Source organism: Antrostomus carolinensis, unplaced genomic scaffold (assembly GCF_000700745.2).
Source record: "Antrostomus carolinensis isolate BGI_N321 unplaced genomic scaffold, ASM70074v2 scaffold16549, whole genome shotgun sequence".
NCBI classification, from domain to species: domain Eukaryota; kingdom Metazoa; phylum Chordata; class Aves; order Caprimulgiformes; family Caprimulgidae; genus Antrostomus; species Antrostomus carolinensis.
Window position 1 is genome coordinate 5,177 of NW_010340791.1, and position 24,060 is coordinate 29,236.

The 24,060-nt window shown below is 37.3% G+C and overlaps 1 protein-coding gene across 1 annotated transcript in view; it reads right to left on the reverse strand.

Annotated features, from left to right (window-relative positions):
* Positions 1 to 7,646: 7,646 nt before the first annotated feature.
* HECW2 (HECT, C2 and WW domain containing E3 ubiquitin protein ligase 2) overlaps positions 7,647 to 24,060 on the reverse strand; it is a 73,746-nt gene continuing 57,332 nt past the window's right edge. Inside the window, exons 20-27 of the mRNA XM_029087055.1 lie at positions 20,895 to 21,047; positions 18,750 to 18,848; positions 16,847 to 16,976; positions 16,085 to 16,231; positions 15,315 to 15,429; positions 14,473 to 14,558; positions 12,952 to 13,064; positions 7,647 to 7,758 (exon numbers count right to left, since the gene is read on the reverse strand). Of these exons, the coding sequence (XP_028942888.1) occupies positions 7,647 to 7,758; positions 12,952 to 13,064; positions 14,473 to 14,558; positions 15,315 to 15,429; positions 16,085 to 16,231; positions 16,847 to 16,976; positions 18,750 to 18,848; positions 20,895 to 21,047 (955 nt within the window). The remainder of the gene's footprint in view (positions 7,759 to 12,951; positions 13,065 to 14,472; positions 14,559 to 15,314; positions 15,430 to 16,084; positions 16,232 to 16,846; positions 16,977 to 18,749; positions 18,849 to 20,894; positions 21,048 to 24,060) is intronic.

Sequence of the window (24,060 nt, forward strand, 5' to 3'; positions counted from 1 at the left end):
TACACAGTAAGTTTTCTGATAAAGAAATGACAGTGTGAATGGACACACTTGGACAAAGCTAACCAGATCATTGAGAAGTTTAATTACCTTAAATAAGCGTTAGAAACATCGTATCAATCCCTCTCTTTGTGGAAATTAACGGTTCTTACACCACCCTAACATAAACCCCAACCATCTTAAAAAAAAAAAAAAGCTACGTTTTCACACATATAAATGTTAGGGATTTAGCCCATCACATTTAAAATGAAAGTCACCTTGGGTAGTGATGATTTAACCTCTTACCAGATGCTATTTTTCTTGTCAAATGCAGCTAGTAATAAACACAGTAATTATTTGTACAAACAATAAGAGTAAAGAGGACTTCCAGACACCACCCTTATTTTATTTAGAAGCCTTCATTTTCCTGAGAGTAGTCCAAATTAAAAACAAAACAAACAAAAATCAACCAAGAAAACAAGAAAAAACACCATATAAGTAAGTTTTCTGATTGTGTACTTTAGATTTTCAAAACCTAATAATTAAGAAAAATATGTTTTGCAGTGGGAGTAACACTAATGTATTTCAGGATGTATAGTAATTTTTTCCTGGGTATATTATGATAGCCTCATTTTCAACCAGAAGGTATCCCCTTTTCTATACCCAGTGGTCATCACAGCTCACTGTCCCGCTCCCTATTTCCAAAATGTAGTCCTTTTTCTGTCCCTACTCTTTCAGTCTTGTCTTCACTCTAGCACTATTCCATGACTGCATTTTGTATGCTCCATCTGCTGTGTGGAACTGCCATATCTTATCATTACAGCACCTACTATTACATTCCTTCCTTAGCATTATTTATGAGGCTTCAGAGATTTATTTGCTTATTCATACAGTAATCTATTTAAAAATTACTCAGCTCCAATGTCTGACTGCAGTCAGCACAGCAATCAAATATGATGTCTCAGCAAAATCTTCTTTTATTGACCTGATTTATACTGCTAGATTAGTTTTTCTAACTATAAAAATTATAAAAATTGTAATTCTCATTTAAAATGAGAGATGCTGAATAGTCAATAGAGTATGTCAGGAGCTGCTTGTATTGCAAATAGCAGGCAATGCAGATATGCAGAGCTTTTGGAAGAAACTGGTTCAAGGGCTGTATGACAAAGCCTCCATCTGTGGAAGGCACAGTTCTAAGGTCATAAATCACCTGCTCTCGTCATTTCTGGATCAGCACTCCCCTGCCTCACTGCAAGAGCTACTCCCCCTTCCTCCAGCCAATAGCCTGAAGCAGCCCATGGGAGCTCAGAAATTCTGGTGATAGAAAACACTGCAAGAAAAATCCTGTCTCGATACTAATTTTCCAAAACCGAAATCAAAGAACATTTTAACCTTGGATACCTAATAAACTGATTTCCAACAAAACTTTTACAACCATTTTTCTTAAACTGCTCACAATATATATGTCAGAGTAACTACGATCCTATCAACTCTCTGAAATGAAGGAAGCTGCTTTTGTTGCAAAGGAGACCAGTTTCATTCTTGATGAAAAAATAAACAAGCCCACAATCTTACTCTGATACTATACCTACAGTCAGCGTAGGTGGTCAGCAATTGTCTCTGGGTGATTGTAGGATTATGCGCAATTAAAAGGGAGAGGACAGCCAGCCTTTGGAAGGCAGCCCAGAATAAGGGAGACCAGAGTCCTGTTGACTTTTGTAGGTCTATACATTTAAAAGCTGATTACACTGATGTCAGCACAAAGTTATATTAAATTAGTGGATCTATACACCTCCTGAGTGCTTAGCAAAAGCCCTCTAAGTAGACAAGGCTTTTTCTAGCAGGGGCTGAGTAAGAAGTTTCTGAAAGTTCTAAAAAAGAAACAACTGAAAAACAAAATACAATTTTCATTATTCATAAGTTTTTTTAAAGGGAGGAAGGCTTGAAAGAAGCACAGTTCAGCTCCCTTTCACATTCACCATAACTTTAAGAGATCTGACAGAATACATCTGTAGTTAAAATTTTACTATTTTGCAATGTAATCTGACTGCAACTGGTAACATAAAGGAAACAAGTTCAAAATTCCAATTATTTCTTTAGAAGGGGGCTAATCATTGAGTTTAGTAATTATTTCACGTAGTCATCAGGAGATATTTTAAATGCATTTTGAATACATACAGATACAATAGATTGTAATAATTCCAGAGGAGTCCTTGACTGTCGTCCTTTTACATACAGTCAGGAGGAACCCTTCTAAGCAGTGACCAGAAGGTCATTATAATGTTACTAATATAAAATAGAACTCTCAAATTAATCATGAGTTTACCTTAAAATACCTATGGCATAACATGTCTGTGAGCAAAGCCTATGAAGTAGAGCCTTAAATGAAGTTTCAACCTGAAAAATACCTTTCTTTACAGTAAAATTATTTTAGAAAATACTAGAAGTGTTTGAATAAAAAACTTTCCATAGCCATGAACATTCTAAGTAGTTGTAGTCTAGTGCTGAAACTAGTCAGTCTGAAACTGAACAGAAGCACTATGAAGCTCGTGGTCTGTTTGAGAGAGATGCAAAACAAACCAACACACACTGTGAAAATGGTGTGTTCATCTGGTCAGCTTTATAATTTTGCATACTGCTTACAAAAATGGGTAAAAGGGCATTTAGCCTTACTAGCTTTACAATAAAGTTCTTTTCCTCTGGTATTTACTTAATGTATATTTATTTTTCCAGCAAATAAGCAATTTCAAATTCAACCTCCTAAACTCTTTTTTATGGTAAAATATTTAGGCAAAAAGTTAGACTAATCCAACAGCAGCCCCTGTGACTGCACTAACAGAATCGTAAAGGATTTTTTACTTGCAATTGGTGAGCTAGTCAGCCCATAACATTTCTGCAGTTCTCTTTCGTATTGCATAACTGAGCCAAAGCACAAACCGTTGAAGAAGTCAGGTCTGAGTAATTATTCTGAAATTTTGCTTGGAGTTCAATTTGCTTGCCCAGGGAGGAAAGGATAAGGGGAAACAGCAGTGGTGGTTGAGTATTAATACTGTAAGGTTAACACTAAAGCCAAGTCTGTAATCTTACAACTGGAGACCAAACTTATTGCTCATTTCCCATTAGTGCTAACAGGAATAAATTACCCCTCCACATAAAAACAACAGCAAGAAAAACATAACTACTAGTATAATTTAATACAAATAATTTTCATTCTCTGAAAAGAATTAACTTGCTTTATGCCATGGGAAATGAACTTATACAGGCTATTCAAACACAGCTGCTGCAGATTCCCCTTTCGTGAACAGGAATTCCCTCAGTCCAGAGACAGTGTGCTTGCAAGCATCTCCATAAACTTCTGCAGCTACCACTGCAGAAATTGAGTAAACATCTGCAATTAATACTGCTGAGATTACACTTAGCATCCAGACGATACCATTTCAAATGCTTCAGAAGGAAGCTTTTCTTTTATTATTTTTAAAAGGATTAAAAATACATAAGAAACCTCAAAACTCTTCTCTTTTCTATAATTTTAAACTGAGCAAACTACCAGTCCGGTGGCTCTGCCCATTTAACTTATGCCAGAAACTTTGTCTGATGTCCTGCCAGCACACTGCTGCCTAGATTTTCAGTTTTCCAGAAGATTATATATATTCACCATACGCTGTGTGACCCGAGGTTAACCGCTTCAATGCGGAGTTTATGTGGTGCCCAGCAGGCCTGTGTGCACAGATGGATTTCACCCTAGATACTAAGTCATATTAACACCTTTTTATGGTAAGTTCACAACAGGATAAGGAAATTATGTTTCAAATGAAAAAAGGCAATTATTTGATGAATACTAAGGAAAAACAGCAGGCAGGGAATGGGGAAAAAGGTTTGCTTCTGGTCAGCAGAATTGAGTATTAAATTGGATTTTACTTTGGATTGAAAGAAGGCTCTCCCACGATACGCTGCAAGGTGCTGCTGATGGTGTGACAGAGGTAGCAGATGGCTGTCTCTTGCCTGCTGTGGGCAAAAACACTGCTACCCTAACTGCTGCTGGCTTGCAGATGTTGAACCTGTAACTGCTTGCTATAGCAGGTACCGCGCTGCCTAATTTTCATTGATTACAAACTTTCCTGGTGTATTTAGGAGAGTTATGGTTAAACTGGCTGCTGGCAGTGCCAGGTGAGCAAAGCGCACCTCTGCTTGGCCAGGAAGAGGTGGGCCTGGCCCTGGGGACCGAGGCCCCTGGCAGGCATTGTGCTGCCAGCCCGGCCAGGCGGGCTGCACGACCTGCTAGCTGCTTTTTGTTTAGCAATGCGTGGCTCTGCCTCCCGGCAGAGCAGGAAACATGGGCACCTCACTGTAACTGCTGTGGCACCTCCCCAGCCAGACTCTGTCTGATGGAGATGCTGCAGATTAAGTTAGTATGAGCTGTCATCACACTGTAGCTGAAGGGAATTTTTCATCTGCTTCAGGTTAACTGGCTTTTTTTCCTCCCTAAATGCAAAGCTCCTTAGCACCATTTGGAAAAGCTCTGAGGAGACAAAAAGCTTTCAGAAAGGCTTCTCAGTCTTTCTCCATCTGGACTTTCTTCCCTGCCCCAGCACCTCATAAGCAAAAGCACCATGGTCGCCTGTTGCAGTCATCTGCAGGGTATGAGAGTTGACTTTGGGATACGTTTTAGGGGAATGGCTTCCCACACTGAAGGGACGATATTCCATGCAGTAGCCAGGAGATGTGGGTATTTGAGAAAGCTCAGGCTTCCTTCGCTATACTCCCTCCCTGCTAATCTCTTCAGAGCCACATCATTTACATCAACACAAAGAGCCGTTGAAGTGCTGAAGGCACCACAGGTACCCATATCTGGGCAGCTAACTCCTCATCACTTTCAAATAACATTTTTCTAGAGTCCCTCAGGTGATGTTGGCAGCAAAGGAGGAAGCAGCAGCTTCTCCTCGGTGTCCCTCAGTCTTAATGCTACAGGGATTCTAGTTTGTTTGCTTGTTTTTTTTAAACTGACAGCTGCCCTACTGGTGACCCTGTCACATCTTTACAAAATATCGGATCATCATGACTGATTTAAATGATTTATAAATACAGAAATACAGAACAAATGCGTGCAGTAAATCTATTTAAATAAAAATTGACAAGATGCATTTATTGGTTTTGATTTGTACAAAAGCATAACTTAAAAAGCAGACTAGTATAAACTTAATTTGTGCCAAATATTTAAACTTTTCATTCCAAAGTTTCTGGTTCAAAACTTCTAAATACAGTTTCCACCTGGGAAATCTCCCTTTTAGACCACAGATAACACAGTATTGTAAAATCAAAATTCTGCAGTCCTTCAACCAATCAAAAGTTGCATTCTGCTTTGAGTGCCGGAGTTTAAGCTACTCAGTGAATGGATCATATGAAACATGAGCTGTGCTGGAGTGACCTGATGAAAAGACAGATTGCCTACTGCTCATTTGTGTTCTGAAAAAAAGATGTGCATTAGGATCTGCGACATGCAATCTTAGCAAAGACTGATAAATATATGTGTAAAAATAGGGTGACGTTTGGATTTTTCTTTGCCACTTCATACCAGCCAGAAGTAGCGTAAAAAAACCTATGTTACTTAGGTGTGTCCCAGATGTCATGCAGAAGCTCAATTATTCCTGAAGTAAAAGAATGCTTACGCTCTGATTTTGCAAGTGGGTTTTCCTTTGCACAGGTAACATTTTCTAAGTACGCCTGAAGGGTTTTCTCAGTCTTTGCTGCCTCCACCACAGCTGCACCTGCCTTCCGACCTGGAGGGTGGAGTGGCAGTCTTTGTTGACAACATCTCCACAGATGTTCACACCTCCGTCAGAAAAAATCTCCCACAAGAACAAGCAGGATACCTCCCCAAGATGCCCTTTCAAGAGTCTCCAAAGTGAGAATATTATTTCAAAAGCTACTTTTCCCACTGAACAGGGCTTGCTGTGCTTCAGTGCTATCAAGAGGGCAAATGCAAAGCTAGATTCATGTTCTTGTCATCCAGTATCCAAGTGCAACTTCCTGAAATTTTAAAATGTGGTGGATGCACTGCATGACAGCAGCTGCACAAGAAACAGTGTGCAAGTGTTCCACAAGACCATCTGGAGGAAGGTACCAAACAGATGCGAGCAAGCCTTGTGTATTTCAGAAAAATTAAGCATAAACAAATTGGTGTCCATGCAATGCTTGATATGCCATAAAAACTTATTTCAAATGACATTTGATAAGAAAATTATTTATCAGTGAAAATGCAAGCTTAGAGACTATGAACAGTTTACATCTTTTAGGTGTTCACTGATATGGGACAGTGGCATTATGTCCAGTGGCTCACCTTAAAGTAGGTTACTCATGGGTTTCCAAATGAGCTAGTGTTCTATGGTGCTGTACAAATAAAAAGTTGTGGGGAATATATGAAATATCTGTATTAAACTGCACTGCATTAAGTTATCCAATGCATGAAAAATGACTCAGATGCATTTAAGATAAATGCATATTACCATACCACATAGAGTATTATAAAATTATTACTTATGTGCACAGTCCTGGTATCTATAGACATGGCACCGTGAAGAAAGCCTGGTTCCTAAGCATTTTTACAGATACTTGATAGAGATGCAGTTTGCTATCAGTCAGATCATAATGTCCCTTCAACTTTGGTACATTCAGTGCAAAATATTTTTGGGAGTTTTTACTCTTACAAAAATAAAAGGCTTTTTTTTTTTTTTTTTCTTGAGAGTGCTTAAAGAATAAACACTAGCAGAATGTCTGTTCAAGCATGGAAAGTGACAAAAACAGAAAGAGCATTTTAGTTTGCTTGTTTCCTGTTTACACTCTAAGAAACATAATATAATGAACCTATAAAAATAAACAGAAGTCACTGTGTTAGGGTTTTTTCCTGATATGCTGTGATAGATGGCTAGTTTCTTCTTAAAATAGTTTCCATGCAGTATAAAATCAGTCTTATTAAGTTCATTATAACAGCTCATCTTTTGTAATAAACACCACTGCAAACACATTTCCACAAACCTCCTTAATGCAAGCCGTTGTTGCTACGTCCTTTTGTTGCTGACTTTCCTTCCAATTCACATCTGCCCTGGGAACTTGAGCTCTATGGTGCACAACATGCAGGCACTCATAATCTTAGGTAAAGCAAGTACTGGATATGCTCTTGTAACATATGGCATAAAGTAATGTACCTTCACAAATTAAAAAAAAAAAATCTATTGTATGTTATTTTGATAATTTACTGGGTAGGTAAGGGGATGAATGATTTCACATTTTGACTTGAATTTTCTGTTTAACAATGATGAAATCCAGTTTTCAGGTACATGTCAGTTTTGCAGTAGCCAGGTTGATCACAACATGGGATCGCATTTCTTGTTCACTCAGAACATTAACTTAAGAAGTTTGGCCATCCTGAAAAAACGTGGATTGCGAGACATGGTTTTCCCTGCACATCAGGCACGCTCTAGTTTCACTGTAGAGAGAATTCTGCCACTACCATGATGCTTTTTAATTGCTTCATAATCTCTTTCATGGAACCTCATTATTTGAATTGCACTGTGAAACAATCTTCCTCTAGGAAATCCAATACAAATGTTCATTCATTCCTTGAGAAGACATATCCATAAAAGTCCAATGAGCTGGGCACTGTGGTTTGTGTATCACTCAAGTCCAAAAGTACTTGTCTCTTCAACTGCTGTCAACAGTTTTTCATATAACATAGAGAATGATGGATAAGGGGGAAGGTCCAGGCGATTGAAACAAGTGTGAGCCCTGAGGGGGGGAAAAAGAAGAGATGAAGAAGTACATGATTTAAAAGTTCAAAAGAGAACACGCAGACTGGTATGTGCTTTACGTAGAGACAGGCAGATAGTATTCTTTCAGAAGACTTTGTTCAATCAAATTATGTTTTCCAACTGAACAGGTAGTGAGGTTTAATCTACTTCTTTAGAATTAAAATAAATCAGTCAGAAGCATTTATGAAGGTGTTTAGAAACACACTGAGAGCCCAAAAGGCATGGGACAAATTCTATCCATTAGAGGTGCATGAGAAAAGAATGATATAACATCATACAATTCAAACAGTCTGTTCTGAAATCTTGGATTTAAATGTATCTTCTGAGAAGTAGTATTTTTTTCCTGTACTGATGATACTTGAATACTATATTCATAATCATAAACAAGATATTTCAGTACCTTGAACATGCATAAGGTAATAGCTTTGATGATATATTAAAAAATACTCTAGATATATAGGAAACAATACCACAGTAGTAAAGGACAGACAAATTAGATGCTCTTCCTTTTACATTTCCTTGGCATATGGATTGTGTTCTTGGGAAGTTAGTGCTTGGGCTCTTCTCCTCTTCACAGAATAATGGATATCATTGCCTGACCTCAGGGCAGGCTAAGGATGATATTTTCTAAAACACTATAGTGGATAAGCCTGCTTTAGTGAAATAGATAGCATAATTATGAATGTGATGGGTTCTTGAGAAAGAAATGATGCAAAGAGAAGCTGGAGGAGGCATCTTTTCTGCTCTGAAGCTTTGTACTAAAGCCTCACTTTAGACTGATTTTAGAGGATAAAAACCTTTTTGTATTTTGGCAGGTGTCTCTTTACAAATACTTTATTCTTTTGTAATAAAAGGCATCACAGAGTTATTTAAATACAATCCATCTGAAAACCAAACTTTTCTGGCAGTGACCTGCCCTTTATCAGTATGGCTCGTATTACGTGTAAATGTATAATGTCAATGGAAGGACTGAACAAGCTCCCTCCTCGAAGCAAATGCGACTCCTCATTTAACCTAAGCACTCAAAGAAATCTGAGTGTCTACAACAGGCCCGTACTGAGCTTTATCTGAGCCAAAAGTGCTGCCTTCTATTGGAGCAAGTTTATTAATTGCTGTTTTAAGTGGCTCTCAGCTCCCAGCTACGGGGATGGAACATGAAATGGGTTAATCTTGTTTGATAAAAACATGAGTCCATTGCAAATTCTCATTGAAGGTGAACACTCACTTAGTTAAAAGGCTTATAATGTCGTAAAAATATCAAGGTGAAGAAGTATATACACAGTACAGAAGGTCACACTAGTATTATAAACAGAGTCCAAACATCAAATATGCAATCACTTAAAAAAGCACTGAATTTTGCACCCTCCCTAAATACAGTATGCTTAGAAGTAGTACATGCTGTACAGCAGAGAGGGGTATTTCCCCACTGTATTCCAGGGGCCTGGAAAAATTTCTCCACCCTCCCAACCCTCTAAGGCTCCTACAGGAAGTCTTTCTTTGAACTCGTTTGCCGTTCCAAAAACCTTATTAAGTAATTCTGGGGTATAGATTAAATTATTATTGCATTCCTCACACTTTTTTTTTTAGGGGGGGAAAAAAAAAGGAAACAAGAAATTTCCCTTTTGAAGAGACTGATTTAGACCAGCAGCAAATGAGCAACCGGAACTCAGTGATTCCTTGAGTTCAGTGTAGACTATGGAAGAGTCTTAGGCAATTAACAGTCTAACCACATGCTTCTGCTGCATGGGGCTGACAGCCACTCATTAGAACTATGGATCATGCTGTGTGGGCCGTAAACTCACAAATTATAAAAGACATAGTATATAATTAGCAAGGGATTAATTATAAACTGGTTTAATAGTAACCCAGCATGTTGTTTACATTTATTAAGAGGACTGAGTTTTATCTTAATTTTGAGGGCAATTTTGAAAATGCAATCACCCACTTTGGAAAACCAAGTCATTAAAAAAGACAAAAAACTTAAGATCATCTTCTCCTCACCCTAGCAAGCAAACACGCAAGCCTTCAAGAAAGTTGTTTTGTTTTTTTTCCCCTCTGGAACAACACTCCAACATTTCAATCCATGTGGGCACTAACTGTTCATCCTCCTGGACTCACACTTTATGACAATATGAAAAAACATCTTGATTCCTGAAGTCTAGATTCCCAATTAAACATCTTGACTCCTGAAGTATAGATTCCCAATTAATCTCCCCTTCATTTTGATTACAGTAGTACAATAGAATAACTTAGGGTTAAAATCCAGCAGTCAGACATAAATACTATTTGCATGTTGATCATCCATCACATGAACATATATATAATGTACAGTAGTGAGCCTGAAACCAGTTTTTCAGCATGTAAGTGAATTGAAAGAGTAACAGTCCCTCCACTGATTTAGTGTAATCTACAACACAGTGTGAAAGAAGGGAGAAGTGCCATCAGGGATGGCAATAGTTAAGCTAAACCTGTAATAATGAATCCTTTCAGGGCCTTTTATATGCTACTGACTTACTAGTGTAAAAGACAGTGATACCAGCTAGGCACCCTGACACGCGCCTCTCAGAAATCTCACTATTTTGATTCAGCAGAACTGATTACACAGCAGTCAGAACAGTGGGAACTAGGTAAACATCTAGTGAATACTTTTGTGTTTATATTCACAGCTGCTTAGACCACAATCTCATACCTAAGTAAGTATATTAGTTGCCTTCTGTGTCTCAAAATCAGGAAGAAGATATGGGGATGGGTATTTTTTTGTGTTTTCAGCAGTGCAGTAGTTTTTTTTAGAAACAGAGAAGAAACATAAAATCCACTGACTTGTTCAGTCCTAGCTTTTGCCACCCTTACACCAAGTGTTATCAAATTTCACAAGCACTCTGACTGAAATCAAAAGGGTAATTTGCAAAGTGTAACACTGCTACGAGCGAGTGAGTGACGGTGCCTAACGCAAATGCTTTAGTTATCTGAGAATCAGTGAGAGGCACAGAGTCCTAGGGCAGCATTCTCAGCAGATCCAGCGATGTGTTTACACACGCAGGGCTTGTTTGGAAACCTCCTGAAAGTTTGCTACTCGGGGTCGTTGTTAATGATGTCTTGCCTTCAATCCAGTACTGCTTGTTGTTTGCACAGTAAAGTCTTTGAAGCTGGTGAGACGCAGGCTGAAGCTACACTGCATGCAGGAACTAGATATGTAAAAATGCAGATGTTCCTTTCTGCTTAGGGTTTAGCCCACTTAAGCATAAACATGGAAGATCATTTATTTTTTATGAGATCAAGGTTCCACGTATGAATGCCAGGAATTGCCAGCTCATCACAACGGTAGATATTTGTCATATGCAGTTGTTTATTTTAACAAAAACAAGTGTGGTGTTATTTTATTTTAATTTTCACAGTTGTATGTTAAAAACTATCCACAGAGACAAAAATCAAATGTTTCCTAACCAAGGGAATCATAAATGAAATTTCAAGGGCATGATACATTCTCCTAAATGTGAAGAGTTGGCATTTCCCCTACACTTGCTGAACACCTTACGGTAGCAGAGATTCTCGACGTGTTTCTCCATGTTGCTCTACAGGAAGTAGCTTTATTCTGCAGTTTATTACAACGAGGGCTGTATATAACCTTTTCAGAGGAAATTCTGAGCACCTTGTTCAGGCGTGTCCTGACCTTTTCCACACTGCAAACTGTGCTTGTTAGCACCAGGAATTCCAGTATTAGAGAATATTTAGAAAAACTCCCACAATCTCTTTACTTAAACTCACAAATAAATCTTACATTTTGAAGTCAGAAATTATTTTTAAAAAAATCTAAGTTTTTTCTTTTTCAACAGAATCAAAGGTTCATAGGTTGATCATAATCAAACTATAAAGTAGACTTACTGGGCTACAAGGTATTACCTGGCCCTCAAAAGATATTAAAGTATTCGATTTGAAACAGCAATTTCCATAATTTGCTTATCTTTAATCCTCAATTGCCTGGCTCTCATTTGTACTGAAAACTGGCAAGATGGCTTTGTTTAAAGGCCACCTGCTGTGCCTGTGGATTTCACACTGCCACTTCTGCATCTTTGATTTTCTCAGTGCGGTTCAAATGGCAGCCTCCAGGCAGGAGCCAACCCAAGAGACGTCTCTGTCTCTGACTTCATGCTGGAGGAAGTTAAGGGTTGTTGGTCAGAGAAACTCCCCCTGTGTCCAACAGCCGCCCTGTGTCTTAAGAGACTTTGAATGCAGGTTATTCCTGAGAAACCTTGTCTAAGAGGAATGGGCTAGGATCAGGGTTGAATTTCATCCATGGATGAGCCCAGCCCAAAACTACTACCACAGGCTATAAGCAGTGATCTGATTAACTGGAGCTAGTTTGCCCACACTCCACACACTAATCTATATTTTTAACCACTATTAACCCATTCTAAAGGCTACAGAACTACAGAACTGGATGAAAGGAAATGTTCCAGAAACACATCAGCCTGATCACAAAATAGAAAAGGCTAGAACCTGCCTTGTACAACTCAACTTCTGCTTTCCCATCTTGGACTCTCACGTTCTTCCTTTACCCTTTTCACATACTTCAATTGACTCTACTTATGCTTTTTGAAATCTTTACCTTCTCTTGTCCTTTTGCTGGCTCTTAAGTCAAATGATCCCCTCCTCAAAGTGCATCTCTTCTGCAATTCATAACTTGCCTCTTCATATGCATTAATATACTCTTGACATCAGACAAAGCATAAAAATTACATGACTAAACTATAATGAAAAGATTGTGTGTGTCTGATCCAATATAGCTTTCAGTGTTACTTAATTGTAATTCATATTAATCTTTGCTCCTAAGTGATGAACTGCATGTTCAGGAAGTAAATGCCGCACATTCAACAAAATCAAATTCAGAAATAGTTCTTATTCTAATATAATTTTCCATGAAAAAAGCTTTACAATATGGATGTCAGGCACAGTTACACTGCCTTGTCCATCTTACGAGAAAAAAAAAACTGAGCTCAAAGTAAAATGTATGTATCAGACTCTGGAACAATGGGGAAATAATTTTTTATGTAAGGCATAATATATTTGTATACCAAGTTAAATCTTTTTTATGTTTCTCAAACAGCTTATCTATTATCCCGGTAATTGATATTCTAAAGTATCTCTAGCATTAATGCACACAGAGTTGTACCTTGGAAGAGCAGTGATCTTCCCCCACTTCTCTACACAGAATCTTCTTGGACCATTGCTCCCCCGTAGAGAGGCAAATCCTTCATAAGGTATGCTGGATGTGCCTGTAACAAACTGCCAGAGCAAACAAAGCATCACGGATATTGGATACACAGATGGTGCAGGTTAGAAATTTATTTATATCAGAATACCCATTGAAGTTCAGATGCTTATGTAAAAGCATTTGCAAAGCAAGGAAATATGTGAGGCACAAGTAATAAATGCTACTTTAAATGGAGGATAAGGGAAAATAGACCGTTTCCTGATAGGGCTCTATAAGAGACAACTTATCAGATTTATTTCCTTCAAAGATTTCTCTTTGAAAGAGTAATTATGCTACATAAGTACTTTGGAATAAAACATTATTAATATCAAGTTACTTAAACTTAGGCCTAAGTGAGTTTGTCCCTACTGTTTTTATTCTGTATTAAGAGGAAGTAATAGAAAAGTAATTAGGTATGATAACAGCTTTGTGTTAAGCCTTTTTGACTATATGGATTTCAGTATGGTTATAAACTGTTAATAAATACTGTAAGAAAAGGACTAAATTCTGAAGGTTAGGTAGAACACCTAATGACGTGCTGAAGTGCTGTCGATTGAGTAGATTTAGAACCCATCACAAACAGATCAAACATGGTTTTTGACAGATCAGAGGCTACTTCATTTTTAATGGTCTGGATACAATAAAAACTTCTGACTGACAGATGTGATAGGAACATACAAGCAGACGTCTCTGTCTCTCCATCAAATGAGATGTCCTGCACTGCCTTTTACAGATCTTTTTAAAGTACTTAAACAGATAAAAAAGGGAAAATCCTTCATCATACTCATCTAGATAACTCAAGGATCAGATGCAGATTCTGAATTGTTGAAACAGTGGATTTCATAATAAATCAAGAACGGTAAAGTTTGTCTGTTTCTTTACAGATACAATGGACATAACCTGAATTTAAAAAGATTTAAGTCAACAGTAAACCCACATATATAAATACTTCTCTGTTGAGAGGTTTACATCATCCATCAGCAGAATGACTAGATTCTGCAGGCTGACTTAGTGAACATGGAATTGGACTGGTTTTCAGGTTTTCATCATTATTTTCTAATTTGATGCACTTTAACTTCCATCTAAGCTTTCTCCTTCCTAAGCTGTACAATTATTAAAATTTCTACTTAATGATATAACCAATTACACAGTTTTCCTCTTCTAGCTTTACTAGTCTTAATGTACTTTTAATGAAATAATAGTAAAGGATTATTGACATCAAAGACTACCTTAAATGTATTTTTTAACTTAGAAATCTATAAAAACAGCTGTGAGCATTGGTCACTTAAAATTATTACAGTTAGTCTCTGAGGATTGTCAGGTTATTCCCACTAGACAGCATTACCATCATTTTTGGATGTCATAAACCTGGATGGGCCTAGTTTAGCATCTAATTTTAATGATGTACACTATTTCTACACAGTTCAGCTGATTTCTTACCTGTAAAAGTCTTAGTCGTTGTTCATTGTTGAATCTTTCCACTGCAGCCCAGAACCACCGAATTACAATGTGATTGTCATGATAACCTGTTAAAACAAGAAGAGCCCTTATACCTTTAGGTGCTACCAAAGTGGTCGAGAGAATAGTGAATACATTTTTCCTAGTTTGGCCCTAATCACAATAATGACATATTTCTTATTCAATTGCAGCAAAAGACAAGAGGTGAGAAAAGAATACTCCCGAGATGCTTAAAAATCTTAAGGGCAGAGAATTAATTTACTATGATATAAAGGAATGAAATCTCTTGTGCAAGAATTTCTTCTATTAATCAATCACTAACAGGAATGCCAATTCTTGAAATATTCTAATGCCGTGCTTTTTATATATCTAAAACTACAAATGATGCTGCAACCATCTCTCTCAAAGTAGTTTCCAAATCCTCCAGTTCTCAAATTATCCCAACTGACAGCCTGCAGTCGCTGGGATTACTCCTCATTTCCTGTCGTCTTTGAGAGTGAAAAAGAGGTAGATCCTACTAAAAATGGTTACCATTTCCATTTGTCTCCAGTGATACTCTACTAGTGTGCAGCTAAGCACAGTATTTTCTGTGGAGAACGCTGCTCTGTTATACTGTCCAGACAAAAATAGTAAGGGAAGAGCTGCAAGGGGAAGCAATGAAGCAAACTAAAATGGATAAATTACCTTATCCTACCGCAAACTTAACCACAGAAATTTGGAAGATACTAAAGATGTATCTCATGGGATGGCTTTTTAGTGTCTTAGAAACTGGGCAATTCCAGGCCTTCCAATGCTGTCAGTGAATAATTCAAAATTAAGGTTACCTCCTCTATACTCTGTATTATTTCTCCAATCACTCAAGTCAATTTCTGCTGTTCCAGCTATAACCAGTTCCAGTTCTCTGGCATCAAACACAGACACAAGCCTCGCATCAACCACCTGTGAAAGGAAATTAAATGCATAGCAACATTTCTTCGTTTATTGATTTTTGCCTCTCCATAAAAGGTCTGTCTACTACTAAGACATTTATCAGGTAATATTTCTCAAATTGAAAGAATTAAAGTTTCTTTCTTTTTAAAGGCAAATAAATGGACTACTATTTCTTATGCTGCAGTTCCATTCAGTTTCATTAGAGGATCACAGTGATTGGGAGACAATTTTATTGGCAAATAATACTGAATTATTTCAGGACAAATTAAGTTCAATACATTCAATTTAATTGTCCATGTTAAAACAGGTAAGAGAGAAATGCCTTGAAATACACTCGGTCTACCATATTACATTGGGTACAGCACGCACACAAAAAAACTCCGAGGCCCAACGAAGAAACAGATGGGTCACTTCAGCAACCATTCACTGCTGATCATACAAATAGTGATCAACAGTATTTTCCAGTGTAAAGAAGATACATAAACATAGTGTTTACGTAAATGACTAACAATATTTTTCCACCCCGTCTCCAAAATCTGTAAGGGCACTTCTGATTATATATGTATCTGCTGTTTGTGACTCTGTATTTGGGAAATGTATATGAGGAGAAAAATATTTTAGCAGGATAAAGGAAGAAGGTAAATTTCATTTTGGAGTTTTTTACCTCATAGAAACCACGAACTAGACTTTCAGTTTGTTGTACAACTCCTCTCTCAATTCTCCATTTCACCATTCTTTCTATATATTCTTTCTTGTTCTTTTCAGTGACTGGGATGTTGGCACCTCCTGGCTTTAATTCCCGTTCTGTAATCTTAGGGAAAAAATGATCAAGTGACAACACAGGATTATGAAGACAAAAGAAACAATTATAATAATTTAGATTTTTAAATTGAAGTAATCCCTCAAAAGCACTAGCCAAGGCTGACTTTAGCAAACTGGAATAAGTGAAATAAGAGAACATACAACTTTTTTTTTTTTTTTTTTTTTTTTATAAAATCATATCTAAAATCCCATTTAGTCTGAAGAATCTTCATATTCAGTATTATGAATAAGCTGAGAAGAAGAAACAACCTTTACAGTGATTAAAATAGTGAAGTCTTCTAAATAATACTGTTAACAAAGGTGGTGTAATAGCTTTGAATGCTAACTGTGCTGAAATTAAATTCAGGTAAACTACCTCGAGAAGAGCAATCCAAAACTTTGGTATTTCAGATAGTATCCAGAAAATCTCCTTAACCAGAAAGATACGTTTGACTGGTTACAAATAATAATAATTCTTCGTTAGATTGCAACACTGTTTTTATGAAACAGAATTTTATAAAAACAAGTTCAAATCAGCATGGAATGACAATCATTCTTCTATCCAAATGGATGTTTATCTAGCAGTAGAATACACAAAGGACATTAAATTAAGAATCTTGCACACCTGCCCAAAAACTTCTTCATTTACAGTAAATGTGAGATCTAGGATATCATGTATATCATTGTCTTTCATCCACTGCAAACTCTGGTGAAACTCCTCATCGAGATATTCCAGGTCACTCAGGTCACAGAGTCTAACATAAACAAGAAGAAAACACACAAATACAGATGATGGCAGTAGCATGTACTCAGTAACTAAACTCAGAACAGTCCTGAAAAACAGACTGAGAATGGGAGCCAAGAAAAAAATCAATAGAATAAAGAAGACAATACTTGAAATCTCTGTTTATTTGCCCAGTAATAGCAGTTACTGTGTAACACAAAATGGTTCTGTTAATATGCAAAACTCCAGAGTTTATTCATTTGAAGACACATTTATTTTTAAGCTTCTGGTGAGTCTGTCTCATCTTTCTTGTGAAGAATATTTTGGAATTATGAAAATACATAGATCGAGGAAACAAAAAATTCAAATCATAAAAGAAATGGTAAGTTTTTATAAGAAGTAGCTACTATCCTTTTTGCTTATGTGACTACACTGCCACCTCTCTCGTCTCTTCATTGTGTGAAGAAGTCTGCTCAGATATTCTGCTTCCCACAGAAGTATCTTTTTACTTTTTGCCATATTTCCCCTTACCTGGTCCTTTTCTGTGAATCCAACCTGTAAGCCAACTGCCCCTTGCTATCTTTAATAGTTACTACTCCAAGCTTTGAATGCATCAGATGTTAATAATATTTAATACTGAGGTGGCAATTTCTGCCATTCTTCTTAACTCCTTAAATCCTGTTCTGTGAAATAGGACCTTGAGGCTATTCATTCAGTAAGATGTTTTTCAGCTGCAGAGTTCCCTGCCTGCTTCTGTCCTCGGGTCTGCATAAAGTCAGAAGAAAGCCCTGTACTTTTAGTTGGATGCTCAAGTGTAGTTTAAGTGGCATCCTGCAGTAACAGCCCTTACATCAAAGTTCATGGATTTGGCACAATGTCCCATCTACAGAGGTAGTCTGGATGGATCATCAGTTCTGAGGAAAATGAAGGTCCAGGGCTTAGATGGGGAAGTTGCATGAATTGGGCCATGCACCAAGGTGGCTGCCCCATCATTTTTTGTTTCACTGTTTAGAGAACCATCAAATTAAACAATTAATTTAATTTGGAAGTCACACAATATTAGTATTAAAGTCCATCTGGGGTAAGTCCTCATTCTTATTAAAATGATTCTATTAGCATTTAGGTACTTTTCAAATATACGTACAATAGGAATGGATGTATTACTACTACAATGTCCGATATTTTGTACAGAAAATATCCTTCCAGACTTCTCAAAAACAGCTTTCAAATGGAGGACAAAAAGTGAAGCACCTTAAGTTCATTAGGTCTTAACTTCCAGACATGCTGAGCAAGTGCAGCTCTCGTTGTTTCAGCCAGAACAGGAGTAGTAGTTCTGAAAACTCAGTCTAAAGTATATAAAAGCTTCTCAAAATGGAGATTGCCAACAATCAGTCTACCTCTGAGAATGTGTCTTGTAGTCTAAGTTATGAAGTGATTCATATCCTATCCTGTGAGTCATTACAAGACAAATGAATAAGAACTCTATTAATATCTGGAATAAATCCACAGCATTTCATTGTACAATCTAAGATTTTGTAGAAGAAAGCTGGTAACAGGGCTAAAAAAACCCCTGAGGTTTTCATACTGATCAGAAACAACATTCTGAGTTATTAGGTAACTGGCTAATAACCATAATCAGAAACAAGTAAACTTTTTAAAAAAGTCCTGGATTGAAATGCAATTATCAGATTACAAATAATGGCCTGTTTTCTTTGATGATAAAACACCGCAATTTATCCATACGCAAAATGGCACCATCCATGGGGACGGAACCAAACAAAAAAGGAGACAGAACTCTACTTACATTCGGAGGAGGGCTTTATAAAAGGGTCGTGTAAAAAAGGCATCTAGCAAATACTGATGTATCAGAGCAAGACCAAGAATTCTACCACTAAACCTGAACCTGGAAGAGAAAGAGTTACAACCATTATACTGAAACTTTGTGGTTTGTACACTGCTCTGTCATCAAAACTTACATGCATTTCCAAACAGCATTTTTAAATCAGATAGCCCAGTCTAAATTGTGGGGTTTGTTGGGTTTTTTTTGCCTCGTGTTTCTTTTACATTCTCAGTAGGGCACTGAAAAAAATGCAAGTCTGCAGGGTATGGAAAATACCTCAGATACCTAAGTTACAACTTCTCAAAAATGTCAAATCCATATTAACCAAATCAGCCCCTGCCAGACTAGCCTCTTTATAAAAGCCTAACTTCCAAAATGATAGCCACTGTCTATTTTCTTTACACATCCCACATAGGATTAACTTGTTTTCAAGGGAGGCCAAGGGTTTTTCTACCCTTTCCCAGCCTGACAGTTCTTGATGTCTTTTCTGCTCACAGTAGCTCCTTGCTCCCTCTTCTGACTGATGATTATGGAGTTCTATATATATTTTAATGAAGAGTGGCTGGAAGCTTTTTTATGTATCGCCCTATGTCAATGGAATCTAAATGATCTCCTCTCCCCTCTTTCTTTCTTCCCCTATTATCTTCATTTTGTCAGGTGTGTAAGGAGGGTTGGCAGGGAGGTAAGGAGTTTGACAGAATTGAGATCTGGCAGCAACTTTGAAATAGTAGGGTCTTTGCAGATATTCCCATGAGAACAAAGATCCATTGTGAAGAAACCTTCACATCTCTGGAACCAGATTTAAGTCTAGTGGTTTTTTTTCCAAAGAAAATAGTGTTCCTTAAACTTTCAGTTTAGGCATCCTCAGCAACGTTTTTCTTGGAAAGATCAGGGCTTTATTATACCTGCCTGTACACAGGATTTGCAAGAGGAGAACGTGACGTGTAAAGCCGTCTCCTTCCATGCATAACTGCTTGCCACAGCTGTATTTTCTGAATTCTCCCTGAGGCTGTACAAGACCAGTGCTGTCACTGGCACCAGCACTCCCAGAGAGAGAGGGGGTCATGCCTCCTTCACCCCCAAGGTGAGGGGGGTCCAGCAGAGGCCAGGGATGAATACAAAATGTTGTCAGCAGCTGCATAGCATGTAAGGTTTTTTCTCCCCTTCTTGCCAGACTATTCTGCTTTTCCAATACAGCATATGCCATTTATTATTGCTGTATTGGAGTTCAACAGGTAGGGTGCCTCAAGTAACTGAACTGCTTGCAGCCAACCATTTAATTTTATATTTTTAAAACTAGTAATGAGATTCCTTTCTGATATTCATTCTTCATAACTGGCTTCCAATAAATAAGAACTCAATACATATCTGTCCTACACAGATGAGCAGTTGTCATTCCACTATTACTATAACCTACAGAATTCTCTGTTAATATTCACAGCACAGCTTTACAGACTTACAGTGGATGTCACGGCTTAAATCAACTGAGGATGATTTAAACTGGCTTACAATTGTGAAAATGGGATTATGTAAAATCCTTGATAACTATTTTAGAAGTATATGTGTAGGTACAGACTTTGCTTAAGAGGTATGTCATCAGTCTCCCCCCTCCCCTTAATTAAGATATCTCCATAGATTTCCTTCCAATAGGTATGTTGCATTTTTTCCACTGAGGAAACCTCTGTACTCTTTAGGAAGGCTCAAACAAATTACATACAGTAACACCTGTTTGAATCTCCCTTAATCTCCTTGGCTGACAAAAAGCCAATGTTGCCAATGTTTCATTCTTTTTTCTTTTTTTTTTAATGAGCAAGAGGCTAACATTGCTTTCATGAAATGACCGCTAATGTACAAGAAACACAGAGAGTTGTGTTTTGAGACAATCCCATGGTATGTATTCTAAATCATAGTTTTGCTGACCGTGTGAGAAATAAGATAATTTAAAACCACAAGAGAAAACAAAATCAGTGAAGTCTAAAGAAATGCAATTATGCTGCTGGTTAAAAAGGTCAGATTCTGTGATGTATGTCTGAGCAGATACGAGCAGTTGTCTACAAGTGGAAACAACAGAAAACATATCTGAAATACAAAAAGAAAAATAATTCTTACCACTCATGGTGATTGTCTACAAAAGCAGACATGGGACTTATTTGTACTGTATAGGTATCGTTGGCTGAATATTCAAACAGACCATAATACGGATTGAAGAGCTCTCTAGACACCAGGAAAAAAAACTCTCTTGAAGGTCCACTGTAGTCCAACCTTTAAAGAGAAACTTAACATTACTACAAAGTGTTCACTGTGTACATGAAACACTTTTTTGAATCTACATTCCTTATGCTATATTTTAATTAAAATTTCATAAGATTTTAACCAGAATCTTTATCCTGCAGATTGCTTAATGCCCAGGTATGTGAAGTCCTTGTGGGGCTATTCTGAAATGGAATGGCCTGGAGGACTGGAATGAAGTGCTCTATGCAGGCTGCTCTCATCAAAAATTCTGGCTGCAGCTGTAATGGCTTCTTTGCCACAGGAAAATAACCAAATAATTAGGAGCAGGAGGAAGGACGAAACATGAAAAGAACCAACATTAGACTTATCTGCATCTGACAAATTAAGAAAGAAAATGAACAATGGTCATATTTTGTCTTTACAGGCTTGCAACAATAGGACAATTTGAAGGATAATATTTCTGTTTTCCCTGGAATATAATGTGAGATTGCTTCAGTGATTTATCTTCCTTGGTCTAAATTTTCTTGTCTGACTTCCAAACTTGAGTACATTTAAATGTCTTTTGGAGAGTGCATTTCCTTTGTTTTTTGGGTTTTTTTGGGGGGGTTTTTTGTTTGGTTTTTTTTTTTTTGTTATTTCAAGATTCCAGATTCCAGTACTAATGAACAAGAAATCTAAATAACCCCTTCTTCCTGAATCATAAACAAATTCATTGCTGACAAAGCACTGAGACTGAATTTTTACATTATACTGCAGGTCACCAGTGAAATGAGTTAAGTATGAAGTTAATGTTCTGGTAGAGTTGGAAAGCAGAAAACAAGGGATTTTCCTGTGGGGAACAGAGATCATTATAATCCTAACAAACAGGTATAAAGATATATCTTCTATAGATTGAAGATTTCACACGTCACTTTTAAGAAGGTCTTGGTTTAGCACTAAGATAGTGCACAGACAGAAATATCACAAACAAGGTCAGCTCTCACATAGGACTTCTGCTACTTATGTTTTGGCTCATGAACTTTTACAGAAGACAAATATAGATGAGAGTTGTTTTTGAGGATGAAGTTGTCAGGAAAGTAATGGCTAGGTACCATTCTCAAGTTGAGGACAAAGCCTCTTTCCTCTGTTGAATGAAAAACATTTTCCCTTCAGTCATTTGGAAGCACTTCACTTCTGTTAGGCTTCAGAAGTGAAGTACTGAAACAGATCCTTACCCTGGCAAGGAGAGCAGATTCCATCCTCAAATTGCAGAAAAAAAACCCCAAAACTGTTTGAGATCATGGACAACTGTCGGATCTTAATCTTTGCACAAATACCAGGATCAAGTAAAGGGTCATCTGGAAGACTCTTGCAAATTTCTGGGATAATCAGACTCACTATGAAATCTTTAGAGAGAAGAGAAACTGTGTGCTTGACTACCAGCTATTTAATACAGCTCCTTTTGTACACAGAGTTACTGTGAGTCATGTTAAATAAATCAATCATGAGCGTCCTGCATTGCCAGTCAGATTTATCCCACAATTAAAGGCTTGGCACAAGGGTGAGAAAACTTCATACAAGAGGTATGTAACCACACAACAGCTGCAACAGTGGGGCACTTGGGTATTCAGGAGTAGAGTAATATGTTGTTGGCAACATGACTCATGTCTCCTAGGAAGCACCATTAATACTTTGGATTTATCACTCTTAAAAGCAAAGGCACTTCTGATAATAGTTAATAGAACTTAGGGAAAATAGCTTTGAGGAACCATATTTTTTGTATCAAAATTTTCTTCATTTATCATCACATGAAGTATGAACGTAAAAACATTAAACTAGCATCACAGTTGCATGACTGTAGAAATTGAAGGTTCAAGGAAGATACCAAATATTATGAGACTTATGATAAAAATCATATGAACAGCAACAACTATATCTGAGTTGCCCTACTTACTAATTTAAACACTAATAAATCAATAGTTACTAAAATCTTTTAATTTGTGAAGATTTTATTACCCATTACTTTAAGATTTACACCTCTTTACCAAGAGAAAAAGAAATGCAAGAGCAAACTCCCACTTAAAATCTTAGGAAAAGGAGGAGCAAATAGGAAACAATTAACTTTCAGTATTCCTCTTCCTCATTGTTCTCCTGTCCTCCACCCTGACCTGTCTTTCTACACCTAGCCAAATGAATAGCTTGATGTAATTCATATCCTTGCACCATCTCTGATGAAACAATACTGTTTGCACACATCCTTTCTTCGTTCAAAACACAGATTTGTAAATAAGAGAATTGACGTCATTTTAATTTGACTTTGCTCTTAATTAACTCACTCTAAGTCTTGTGTAAAGCTGGATATAATGGGAACAGGATGTGTCACCCCCATTTCCAGGTCACTCTTCATCTTGCTGTACTGAGTGATGAAATGCAAAAGCCTGATGTCTGATGAAAGGAGACAGTCTATCTGGATCAATCTCTATCTCACGTATGATTTTAAAATTTTCCCTTTCATTTTTAAATCTGAGTCGAGGTTGTAGCTGTGAAAGTAAAGGCTGGTAGGGCTGTGTAAGACTGGCCTCGTTCTCGCATCCCCACCCTGCTCCGTCAATATAGTGTAATCTCATCCTGCACCAGCCTTGCCATTCCAGTTCTGAGTTTTTCCTCAGACAGCACTGTGATATTATTTATATGAACAAGTCCACACTTGGCTGTCAGCTGTCAACATTTTTTATTTTAAGACTTCAGTGAGTCCTTATTAACACTAAGCACTTCAGGGTGAACTTTAAACAAACAACAGGATTTAGGGTTTTCAAAGACAGATTAATTTTATCTAATCTTGAATGAGATGTTTCTATTACAACTTAGCTATTTTAAAGATTCGCACACTGCATGGCCATAACACACACTACAGCATTCCAAGAGCTGCATGCTGCTGTTTCCTAAATATGAAGGAATAAAATCTTTAATGTATTTACAAATACATTCATGAAATATATCAATAAATATATTTGTGCCTAAGGCAGTAGGCTTTAAGATCTGACAAAGGGGGCACAAATCAAAA